The sequence below is a fragment of the Corapipo altera genome, unplaced genomic scaffold (genome assembly GCF_003945725.1).
Source record: "Corapipo altera isolate COAL_440 unplaced genomic scaffold, ASM394572v1 52, whole genome shotgun sequence".
Classification (NCBI taxonomy): Eukaryota; Metazoa; Chordata; class Aves; order Passeriformes; family Pipridae; genus Corapipo; species Corapipo altera.
Window position 1 is genome coordinate 3,129,662 of NW_020884930.1, and position 12,480 is coordinate 3,142,141.

The following is a 12,480-nucleotide window of genomic DNA, read 5'->3' on the forward strand; positions in this document are numbered from 1 at the left end:
ATTGTTTTTACATTCAGAAATATCAATGCTCTTTCAGTTCAGTGGCATGTTTCTCATAAGCAATGTATGCTTATTCTTCTATCAAAAAGCCAGCTGCAAATATCTAATCTTGAAAGCATTTAATAGAATTAAGCATGTATTTAATTAAAAAAAAAAAATCAAGTGTTTTTCCCTCATCAGTAACTCTCCACCCATTGACTTCATCCTTAAAGCCTAACTTGTTACTCCTTCAATGTAGGTAACTATCCTTGTATGCATACATAAAGATGAGACTCCACTGCACCTTCTTTCCAACTATGTCACAGCAACTTAAAAATCTAATACATATTCCTTTAAAGAAATTTGAGTGAATTTATTGTATAAAACTATGATTGGCATGGTACAGAAAAGTTCCTTTTAATGCACATTTCCCATTAACTTGTACACAAATATTACAAGTATCAAGCAAAATGCAAAAGTCTTAAGAACTAATTTCATACTACAAAAGTGTTCACATAGTGAAGTTACTCTGGTTACAAAATGTCATGGAAATAAAAGCACTTCAAAATACGTATTTGGGAAATGTCTCGAATAATCAACGCAACTTTAAGTTAGTTAAAAAATGCAAAGAAAGAGATACCCTCTTCAAAACACTATTTCATTTGGCAAGATGGAGCAAAGTTCAGATCAGTTCATTATTGAAGGATTGCTCTTTAGAAGAAAGAAAAACAAACAAACAAAAAAAACCACCCTTCAGTTAAGAAAAGACTTAATTTAATTACACCATGATGACAAATAACGCCATCAAAAAGTTATCTGGTTCTCTTGTTTTCACACAGGAGCTGTCAGAGGCAGAGATGTGTAAATGAACACTTCCAGCTGTATATAGATTGCCTTTTCAAAAACCAACCAAACAAAAACCAACCAAACAACCAAAAAAACCCCAAAAAAACCAAAACCCCAAAACAACAGAAAGGAGACAATCTGAACTTTGTTGTTTTCATTTAACTAGTTCAGTTCCTTAGGTCACAAGACCCAAGAATACCAGTCTGCAAAGGACACAAATTTAAAGAACAAAATGGAACTTCCACTACGACAGAATGCGTAGATGTCCAGTTACACGACTGCCACACGTCCTCTCAGTAAGGCTGTTAGAGGCTACCAGACCTCCTATTCCCAATAACCTTGAAGACCTGCTATTCTGAAGAAGAAAAAATGTTTGGACCCTACAAACAACCTTACAAAAAGGAGGCACAGTCGTACTGTTAGAAAATAACACAAAGTCTTGAAGCCTGAAGGCATCCTTAAAAACTCACACAAAATAACTACAAAATAAGCAATACTTTACATTATTTTTGTATCAGATGACTTGCCTGTGTTTGAGCAATTGAACATTGCTATGTATATCTACATGAAATCACACATACAGAACATTGTGTTCAGCCATTATTGTTGTTTTCCTTTTATACACACACAAGTTACTATCAGGTTATCCAGTCTATTCAAACTCAGTGAAAAACAGTCCACGGCACGTGTAAAAGGAGCAGTATCCAATACAGTGTTGTCTTGCAAAAATGGAGTCAGAATTCCTGAGTCTCAGAGACATTGCTGTCCTCCTCCATTACTGGATTATTTATTTTCCAAGGAGAATCTCTAGTTTTCATTTCTTCACTCTGATGAAATTTGTAATAGATTGCGTCTTTTAAAAAATGTAAAACTTGTACAAAAAACGTGCCAACCAAAGCGAATTTTTAAAGCTTTTTAAAGGGAGGGGAGATTCACTTACAAAATAAAGGCCACCTTCTTGTAAAATTAGTACTGCCAGTATCCCATCATTCTGTTTAAAGGAGAGATTTAGCTCTCTGTTCTGGAAATCTTACTACCTGTAGTCATGCGAGCTGAAAAACTCCATCCTTTTAGCAATTAAAAATACTATAAATAGGACTAACGTGGAACAGCCCTTTGTTACAATCACCAAGGTGGCAAAACCAATGAAGTCTCCTTCAAATAGTCACTGCAATCTAACTTCTGCATTTTCCCTTGTACTTTGCATATTACACAGTGTAACTTAAAATGTAATTTAAGAGCACTTCAGTCCCACAATGTAGGATTTAAGCTTGTGTGAATACATAATGGCTCTGCAATATTTGTAATGCCTTAGAAAAATACATTCAACCAAAACTTTATATAGGATTCTATTTTTTTAAATCAAAATGAAGAAAAAGCCAAATGGTCCCATCATTAGCTAAATAATACACTCCAACTTCTGGAAGCAATTCCAAATCAAAAGCACATTCAAGAATAACACACTGAATTGCACACCTTCTCATTCATCTTTATCAGTAATCAAATTCTACTGCATATAGTTATTCAGCCTTATAAATAATGCTAAGCAGAAAAATATTTACCTCTGTGCTACCTTTCTCAGTTTATAGAAGCATTTCTCAGTTTATAGGAGCAAAGGAAAAAAAAACTAAAGTGCAGGCTACAGGCCATGACAGGCATAATAAATGACCAAAGGTGCAGCCAAATTTGCATTTACATCTTAAGTTACTTTGCCATCTTCCTTTTCTTGCTAGAAGTCACCCCTGTGCAATTGAAAAGCTGGTCAGTTGATTTGTGCCACAGTACAACCTGTAATCACTTGCAATTTTTTAAAAAAATCTATTTCAATTGTCCATAGATATTTCTAGGTGATAGCTCAGGTTCACAAAACCTTACTTAATTATTAATACTTGAAATCACACAATATTGACACCTCCTCCAGCGAATGCTACTGTCCTTTTGCTGCAGTATGTGGTTGAACCAGTGAGGCTTGGCTGACTGTCTTTAACAAGCGATGTCTTCATTTCCATTTCACACGCTACAATAGCTGCATTCAGTTCCACTTGAGCTCGGTGAACGACATAAAACATGAGTCCTATGCTTATGACAATCTGTAAATAAAACAAGAGTGTTGTAGGCTATATAGGCTGCAGGCATGAATACAAAGCAACTGATCTGAACAAAATAGTAAGTTGTCAATGCAAAGATTCACGAAGGCATCTGTGGGCTCAATGCTTTGCTGGCAAGACATTAGAAGGGAGATGAACTTAACCAGTGAGCAGCTCTAAACCTACATATGCTGGCAGGGTAACCAGCATATCAGAACATAGACATTACATAGAACTTAAATATTTATAGGAATTGGAAAGATAGTTTCTTTCTTTCTGTTGACATCTGTACACTTATTATAAAGCAATTCTTCCACTTCCTCTCTTGGAAATAAGGCTTCCACAAAGAAATGACATGGTGTGCTTCTGTAAGTCAAAGAGGCTGCGTTCCACGTACCAAGGGAATAACAGGTTTAGATTCTACTGGGCACCTGCAACTTGCAAAACAGCACAGCACAGCCAGAGAATGATGCAGACCAAAGGAAACAAAACTTATCCTTGCCCCTCTGGTGCGGAATGCAGCAGAGAGGACCAGTTTATCAGGACTAAACAGAGTTTACTAGTGACTTACAGCAGTCTTTAAGGGAAGAACTTGGTTTCTGGAGGATGGCTCAGGGAAGAGACAGGATGTCAACAGTGTGGGGTTTTTTCATTTGTTTAAGGAGGAAATACTGTCAAAAACTAGGGGTTTAGTTCAGACTTTTGCTCTAAGTTATATCACTAAGAATTCCTAAACTTTCAGCACAAAAATCATCAGAAATAAACCTGGACAATTTTTGCTTAAAAATTACTCATGCAGTGACATTGGCATGCACTGCACTTCTCAGAAGCATATTTTGATTTCGATAAAACACCAGTCAAGTTTTTTAGCTGAGATCCTACTTAATAAAAATTATAAAATCTTCAAATAAAAATCAAGCTGTCTCACACTAAGAGTCCCTTTGAAAGAAGTAAATTATCTGTCTTTTTTTAAGAATGTTTTATGAAACTAGCTGGAAGTCGCAACCTCCTTTCAAAAAAAACAAGGATATTATATTGCTGTTATATTGCTTATAACAGAACCTAAAGTTCTGAGTCCAAAATCTGAACTTCGTTACTAATTGGCAGAGGTATGTTTTCTTTAGCATTGAGGACTATTGCTTAAAACATCTGCCAGCATGGCATACAAGATGCTAAAATATCACTGAGACGACTGGCAAGTATGGTCACAACATAACTGCAGGGGGAAGGCATCCTGACAGTCTCTAGCCCAACCTGCTGCTCAGGGCTGGCAGCAAGATCAGAACAGTTTGCTCAGGACTTTTGTGCAGTCAGGTCTTGAAAACTTCCAAGGATAGAGATTTCACCATCTCTCCAGGCAATCTGTTTCTCCACTGCTTGACTATCCTTGTGGTGAAAAAGATGTCTTTCACTAATTCAAGTTATACATTTCAAAAGATGGCCAACATAAGAGTCAAAATGAGACTATGGACACCAAGTTCTGAATATATAGGAAAAATCCTATTCTAAAAGCTTGCTCAAATATTTAAATTTGATTGGTTTTAGAAACAGTACTACCAGAAACCTAGTTCTCTAGATGAATATTTAAAATATATATATTTATACACAGACAACCATGAAATGTGAGGAATTTTCAGAGCTATTCACTAAATCAAAGTCCAATCAAAGCTCAGCCTGGCAAAGCACCAGGTCTGAGAGACAGTGGGAGAACACAAATAATTGCTCCACTAAAGGCCTCCCCTTCACTTATTCAGTCAGATCCTAAGGATTGCTCTCAAGGAGGTCAGTACTCCTATTCAAACTTTCAGACTATCCAGCTAGCACTTACCTGAGCAACAGTTATGTTACAACCTATATAATCTGCAGAGTCAATGTCATTAAAAAAAAAAAAAGGAAAAAAAAGGAAAATACCACTAAAAACTACTACCCTGGAAATAACATTTCATGACTAAAATGATAGCTGATCAAATAACCATTTATTTTCTCTTTGATGTATCAAGGCTATTAACCCCATATTTAGAAAGGCATTTTTAATACTCATAACCCTGTTCTATGAAGCCTATAAATCGTATGTTCTATTTAAGAGCACACAAGTATCAGGGGAAAGGGGAAGTTACGTTTAAAAGGGTCCTAGACATAGTTTTCTGTTAGCATTGTTAAACATCAGCTTTATAAATGTAAAAACTGAGGAATGTAAATGACTGCAGTACTTACTGAAAGTCTGCAAACCATGGTAACTGCTAGTCAAACATACCTTGAAGTACTGACACTGTCAGAAGAGGTTTTAATATATAATCTAGTTATGAAATACCTATAACCTCTATGTTCCTAATGGTCTCAGACTTAAGGCTTGCACCCAAGATTTATAGACGAATTATTTCATCAGCTAAGGTCATGTAAAGGTACTATACACTTCTCATTAATTTACTTACTTGTAAAATTAGGGTATTCTGATTTAGGCATTAGCAAAATTATATTTCTACAGCACTTTTAGTCCTGAATACCTATGCAAAATGGGGATGCTGAGTGTTAACAGTGAACATTGCACGGGTGCTGGGCCTACACACCCTGAGCACACTACTTCACAGATGGTGGCACATGAGCTTTTGTGTAGGGGCGGTTTGACAATTCTAAAATTCAGCAGGAGATTACCACAGAGGGCAAGAAAAGAAAGCTTACCAAAACTGTGTCAGAAAAAGAGAACACTGAGTAAGTTCTGCTTTGTGTCACAGTGAGGTATGAGAGAATTAAACTTTTTCAACAGCATAAAACAAAATCAGAAGAAAACAGTACACTGGAAACCTATTTTTCTGGGTATCTAGCAGTCAACAGAAGTCACAACTGACACTACCACTACCAAGATCTATGAAAGTAATTACTTTAACTTACCTGGAACCCAAATATAAAATAGCCACTAACACTTTGCTCTGCAATCACATCCTCCATGGTGCGCAAGGTAGTGCCCAAGTATGAGTTCAGGAGCTGAGTAGGAAGCAGCCCAATTGAAGAAGCCATCAGGTAGTTGGGTAGTGACAAATCTGTAATCTGAGTAAAAAGACAGAGTAAGAAATCGAGCACAGCTCTTACACAGTCTATGTGTACAAACAACCAGACTGCTGCTCCCACAACCATCCCTGCAAAATCAGGAAAGAATTTCTCACATTCCTTCACTGAAACTTAGATTCGCGCTCAGTGGGAAGACAGTATAACAAAACAGTATGTGTCTAGTTTTCATCTGGCCTTTTTAAAGTTAATAGCTTTTATTTCATTTCACCTTGCGTTACACAACATCTCTGTGTAAAAGTCATTAACTAAGGATGCAATTACACTGTTCATTGAAGGGATTTATTTCTGCAGGGTGAATAGAGCCCTTGAATTTATGAGAATTTATTTGTTGGAAGAAATTACTTTATCAAATGCAAAGGTCTAAAGCAAAAATCTATTTGCTTTGGATTTTACACGTATGGCACATAATACAAGAGGTAATTGTTCAAAATGTCACTGTCTTAAACATGATCTTGGCAAACAGAATGGCAATTTGTGTCTGCAAGGGAGGTTATACAGCTCAATAAGACACATATATCTATCAATGATCCCTATGAGCAATACCTATCTATATCTGTACTGATATACATGGGTATCATTAAGATTCTTTACCAAAGGTAGTTTGCATCACATTTCAATTAGTGAACACAACAGTACACATGACTATAGTTTTTGTTCATTTCTCTAGAAAAAACACTACTAATACTTTGATATTTTCCTCTCTATGGTGTGAAATTTCTGTTCTGAGTCATTACGTGGACATATGAGTTTATATGGGTACAAAGTACGCAGTACCAGATAAATTAGTATCAGCAACCATTGGGAAATATTAAATGCAAGAGTCATGAGGTCAAAATATATTTATACAACCAAAAAGAAAACAAGAGGAAACTGAGTTAAAAATGAGTATGAAAATGGTGATCTTGAAAACAAGCAGTCTAACGAATTTTCCAAACAATTCAGTTGATCACATCACAATAAAACAAGATCTAATTAAGAACAGCCCTAGCACTGGGAGCCTACATGGAAATTGTTGACCTTGACAGTTTTGTACAATGTTGAAGACCAGAGAATAGCAGCAATGTTACTCATTTCATCATGCTATTCTTAAAATAAACTTTGGTTACTGTGAAAGTCATAGTGCTGAATTCTCAGAGCTCTGTGCACCATCAGTGGAAAGTTTCTGGGAGGAAGGAAGGGCAATGGAGGAGCAGAATGCAATGAAGCATAAAGATTAAGTTAATTCACTGGGACAAGATCCCATAAACCTATTCCAAACTTCACACTGCAAATCATACTTCCCACAGACTGAAACATACACCAGCACCAAAAATAATATATTTCCCTCTCTATACAAGATTTAGATTTATTATGAAAAAGCATTACATAATTATGACAGAACTTTCCATCTGATCATTGCTTTCAAAAGACTTTTTTTTTAAACATTATCATAATCTGGGCCATGTAATAGGAATGCACAGCCCAAACTTACCATCTTATCAAGGGAATGGAGAAGCTGCTATTAAAAATCTCTGAAATACTAACACAGAGGCAAGATTTGCTAAGTAGGACACTATCATTAAATCTAATGGAGCTGGGAAACTTCCCAAAGATTGTTTTAACATTCCTGGCACCTCTCTTATTTCTGTACATGTATTAAGGACACTTTGGTTGCAGAGCAAAGTGTTTGCACATCTGGATCTGTCCTGAAACAACTGGACCTCCTGAGCCAGGAGAGAGATTTTTTCCAAATGAAGGAGAGACTGCCACTGGATACACTGGACTGCAGCTTGTACTTCCCACTGAAATGAAAGCTAGGAAAAGGGGGAAACATTTTTCAAGATGCCCTTTTAAATCCTGGTTTGTAAGGTTTAGACCAAAGTCTTATTCCTTTTCCCAGAAGGTACAGGAAGCAGACAGCATCCCTGCCTAAGAAACCTGAGAACTCATCAATAAAACTTACCGTTTTTCCTACTTTCCTTTCTAGGATCTTTACCTGCTCTATGAACCTGCCAGACTGGCATCTGCATGGCCAAACTGCCCAATTGTGGCTACCAGAGCTCTGTTTGTAATAGAAGTTCAGGCCAGCAAAAATTAACAGTGAAATCCCAAAGCAAGCATGGATGCAACTGTGTTATGGGCCACTACAGAGTGGCATTTAAATTGTATTTAAATACAATTAAGAACTACCTAACTGCTTTGGTAACAATAGCCAGAAACTCTCCAATTAAGCCTTGGACAGGCTCTGTCCAGTCGCACTTTTGTGTATCCTTTGTGGTCGACACTTTTGGTTCAGGGCTGTCAAAGAATAAACTCTGGTGTCAGGACTTTGTTGGGGGCTCACATGCCTTTGGGGATTGCAACAGATTTATCTCCCCTCAATTTATGAATCCCTGTGTTTTGGATCACTAGGCTTTGTGAGAGAGCTAAGGATAACTCGGATGCTCTACAAAACAAACAAACAAACCAAAACAACAACAAAAAATAGTGAATTAAAAAACCAAACCAGCTATCAACTTTCCAACAAGCAGAGAAAGCATCCTGCATATTCTTGCAAAGCAGGTACCTTTTCTTCAACTGACTTCACTGTGTGCATTTCTGGAACCAGAGATGCACACTTGAACACTCAGATTTCTTAGTCAGATTATTTCTTCCATATGATACCCTCTCAAAGAAGGGGAAAAAAAGAAGCATGAATTCCAATGTAACCTACATCTGGCACTACAAATAACCAGTTTCCACAAATCTCGCTCCATGAATCCACTTATGGGAAGTAGATGATAACCTGCATACCAGGCCTCCTTACAGAAACACCTTCAGAACACCCAGAGCAGCCAAGGGGAGAGGGCTGTGCATGGGCAAACACGTCAGTAAGGCCTATCAGCCCACTCCAGCAGTCCAGGCCACCCTGGCATCCAAGGAGTAACAATCAAGCAAAACCCACTCAAAGAGAAGTATAAACATGCTTTCAGTTAACAAGTTTCTAGGTCTTCCAGAAAGGCAAGGAAATGCATTACCCCACCGCTCTACTATCAGCACTTTCTCAAAGAGCAGCAGAATGACCGTATAAGCAGCAAGATCTTCACGTCTGGCTGGCGAGACTCTAGCAAATTTGTGTTAATTTTCTTCTTGTGATGTTTCAATTAATATGATCCCCTCACTAATCAAATGTTAAGAAGCTCTTCCATCTTTCTCTACACCTCCTGCAATTCAACCTCCCAAAAACCCTCAGCAGACAGTACACGCCACTGAATAAGTGTTTGCAGAAACATTTAATCCCAGCCCTGCAGATGACCCAGCTCACATCAAGGTTATGCCTTGACCTCATGTGTCACTTCCTTCCTTCCTCCTCATTTAAGTATTCTCAGCATCTCCAGTTTACTTATAAGTATCAGCCTTGAAAACATGCACAGACAAGACTGCTAGAAAATTAAAGATGTGTAAGCTTTCTTAAGATCACTGTCTTTTCAGAAGCAACTCTTTCCAAATTCATTGCTGAAGTTGCTAGTGGGGGGAACGCATTTTAAATTTAAAAAGAGTATTAAGTTTTCAAATAAGTGAGATTTCAAAGAAATGACAGCTCGATCTGTGCAGGTATACATAACTTAAACTTGAATCACAGTGAGAAACTGAATTCCCAAATTTGCATGCAACATTTTATTTTTTAGCGATCTAGTACCTCCTGTTAAATGTCCTCAGTAAAAAATTGAGCACACTGTGTTTTATTTGACTATGCTACAAAGAAGTAAATCTGGCTAAATGTAACACAACTAATATTAGCAGGAAACATCCAAGTTACTTGGTATACTCAAGACTCTGGATTCATCTCATTTTCTATCCATTATTTTAACACTGAAACCTTCCACTTGGCATGAAAATTATTTAGCCTGCAGAACAGGGAGAATACAAACAACTGATTTACAGCATCATTTTAATACTGGACTGGCCAAAATACTCTGCTGAATTGTGTTTCCAACAGAATGGTTATGCCAGGAAAGAAATAATTTTAATTTGGTAATTCTCTGTCTGTTCTTCAGATCTAATACTACTCTAAAACATCTGCTGACTTCTTCAATTGACACCCTGAAGCTGTGAACAAGTGAAGCACAACAGTTTTCCCCACTTTAGGAGGGTCACAGTACAGCAGAAGCTTCAACTGCTACACTGCGACCTTGGGCTCCACCAGAGACTGCTCCCAGCTGGACAAGTCTATGCTTCCTCAGTCCTGTAGTAATAAAGGTTAATAAACAAAACAGCAGAGGTTCAGCCGTTCAGTTTCTCACTCTTAACAAGGAAGTGGTTAAAGGATCTGCTTAAAAAGAAATTACAAGTTGCTACAGCTCTTATGGACAAAGATCACAGCTCTGGAGATTAATGCCCCAGTATAGAAAGGTTTATACACAGCAATTTTAGATATTTGACGTGGGTGTTACCCCCCCCCCAGAATTGCATGGATTAATTTTTTCTTAAATAACAAATTTGGTGTCCCACGACCTACTAAAAGCAGCCAGATGATTCTGTCAAAATTAAGCAAGCCTTCAGAAGGGAACAGGATCGGAACAGCAGACAGGGGAGGGAAGGTGTGCTGTAAGAAAGTGGCAGACCAAAACACTTGGTTACTTACATTAAAGACATTCTAAGTTACTGATAAATATTTAAAATATTTCACAATCCCATTTGTTTTGTTTTGATTTCGCCAAGTTAGCAGATACAACTGATGTGTAACACACATCAGTAAACCAGTAAACCAGATCCTTCAGACAAAGCACACGGGAAGCAATGAGGGTCTGAAACTGTCACCATCAGCATGACAGTACTCAAAAAGAATACCCTTTATGTTCTTCTTTACTTTCTCCTTAATGTAAAAACATATTACTGAAGGTAGTAATGAATGTACCAATCTCCATCTAAAAGTAGAAAGAAAAGCAAGACTAACCCTTTTTCAAACTAAAGTTTAAATTAACTTTCAATGGTACACCTCTGGTGTACTGTCCCTTTTCAGGTCTGATGCTACATCTTACTCTTCTGCCCAAAACCTGCGACCTCGATTGTGTGCATGGACTTAACACCCTGTATAGATTGCCAGATGCATGCCATAAACACCAACCACATTGAGCAAGAATTTTAATCTGTCCACTTTTTTCTTTCCAACATGACTACTTATATTAAGTAGTTTAGGAAGATCTGGCAAGACCTTTCCTCCCACTTGGATCACTTTAAAAGCCCAGGCACTCTGTAACCATTGAGTTCTCTGCAGATTTTGCTACACAGCACCTTGGTGCTTCTTTCTAACACCAGAATATGGTCTTGAAAGCCAGAGAGCAATTCTAACACAATGCCACTGAGCAAGGCATCTCAAAAACCTGCCTGCTGTCCCTCCGGCTGCACAGAAGAGCCACTAGAAGGGCAGGCTTTTAATATTGTTAAAAGAGAGAGAAACCATGGTTTGTTCCCAGGAAAGCAGGCAACCTCCACCAGTGACAGCGGCCACTATGCCGAAAGACATCCTTCCAGCCAGTGCCTCTTTCTTTGGCCGCACGGCCCACGCTGGGACTCACCGCGAAGACGGCATTCTGCAGCCCGAAGGGGATCGGCGTCAGCCGCGCCAGAGCCACCACCTTGAGGCCACTGCCGCCCTCCACGACGCGGACGATGGCACTGAGCGTCCCGCTGCCCTGGATCCTGGTCCGTGCCCAGCGGGCCAGCAGCCGCTTGCAGGCCACGTGGGCGACAAAGGTGCCGACGAGGACGCCGAGCACCATGAGCCCCATGCCCATCATGAAGCCGTAGAGGTAACCGGCGGCCACGTTGAGCAGGATGTAGCCCCAGCCGCAGGGGAATGACACGACGATGAAGCCCACGGTGAAGAGCAGCACGCCGGCCAGGCTGTCCAGGCTCTCGGCCCAGAGCAGCAGGTCCCGCAGGTACTGGCGCACCAGGGCCAGCGAGGCGAAGCAGAGGGCGGCCAGGACGCACACGATGAGGCAGCTCTTGCACCAGCAGGTGCCCAAGAGGCAGCAGGAGCAGCGCCAGCCCCGGCCCTCGGCCAGCCCGTGCCCGCCGCCGCCCGCCTCGGGCAGCTGGCAGAGCAGTAGCTCGGCCGGCGGCAGCCCGTCCTGCTCCGCGTAGGGCCCGAGCAGCAGCCCGCCGGCCCCCGCCGCCTCCGCGGGGACGAAGCCGACGGTGTCCCCGCCGCTGCCGGCTCGGGACAGCCAGCGGCCCAGGTCCTGCCGGGCGCCCTGCGCCGCCGCCTGCTTCACGGCCCGGGAGAGGAGCTGCAGCGCCGCGGCCCCCGCGCCCCGCATCCCCCCGCGCCGCCGCGCGGCTCCAGCTCTGCCGAGCCGCGCGGCCCCTTCGCTCCCCGCTTCCCCACGCAGCCTGCGGGCAGGGGCGGCCGCTCCCTCATCGCCCTGCCATGGCCCGGCTGCCGAGCCCGGCCGAGGGCCGGGCGGGGGCGGGGAAGCGGCGGCGGCGGGGAGGGCGGGGAGGAGGGGGCCGCGCTTCGCCGCCGCCCGGCGGGCGG

At 40.8% G+C, this 12,480-nt stretch overlaps 1 protein-coding gene across 2 annotated transcripts; it reads right to left on the bottom strand.

The window, feature by feature from the left end:
* Positions 1-331: 331 nt before the first annotated feature.
* TMEM64 (transmembrane protein 64) lies at positions 332-12,358 on the bottom strand. Of its 2 annotated transcripts, none has more exons than XM_027659148.1 (4): positions 11,516-12,358; positions 10,456-10,542; positions 5,802-5,957; positions 332-2,915 (listed from the first exon to the last, which is right to left on the bottom strand). In XM_027659148.1, exons 1-4 carry the CDS (start codon positions 12,260-12,262, stop codon positions 2,721-2,723), a joined length of 1,185 nt encoding a protein of 394 aa, XP_027514949.1. In that variant the 5' UTR covers positions 12,263-12,358; the 3' UTR covers positions 332-2,720. The 2 variants fall into 2 exon arrangements, with proteins under 2 accessions (XP_027514949.1, XP_027514951.1); XM_027659150.1 differs by having other exon boundaries at positions 2,804-2,915; positions 10,452-10,542.
* Between the last annotated feature and the right edge of the window lie 122 nt (positions 12,359-12,480).

Bases quoted from the DNA above. Each gene is read 5' to 3' on its own strand.
- TMEM64 (XM_027659148.1), bottom strand. From the start codon at position 12,262: ATGCGGGGCGCGGGGGCCGCGGCGCTGCAGCTCCTCTCCCGGGCCGTG. The intron at 10,543-11,515 runs GTGAGTCCCAGC...ACTTTCTTACAG, and splicing joins TGCAGAATGCCGTCTTCGCG to CACACCTTCCCTCCCCTGTC. The intron at 2,916-5,801 runs GTAAGTTAAAGT...TTTTATTTACAG, and splicing joins ATTTTATATTTGGGTTCCAG to ATTGTCATAAGCATAGGACT.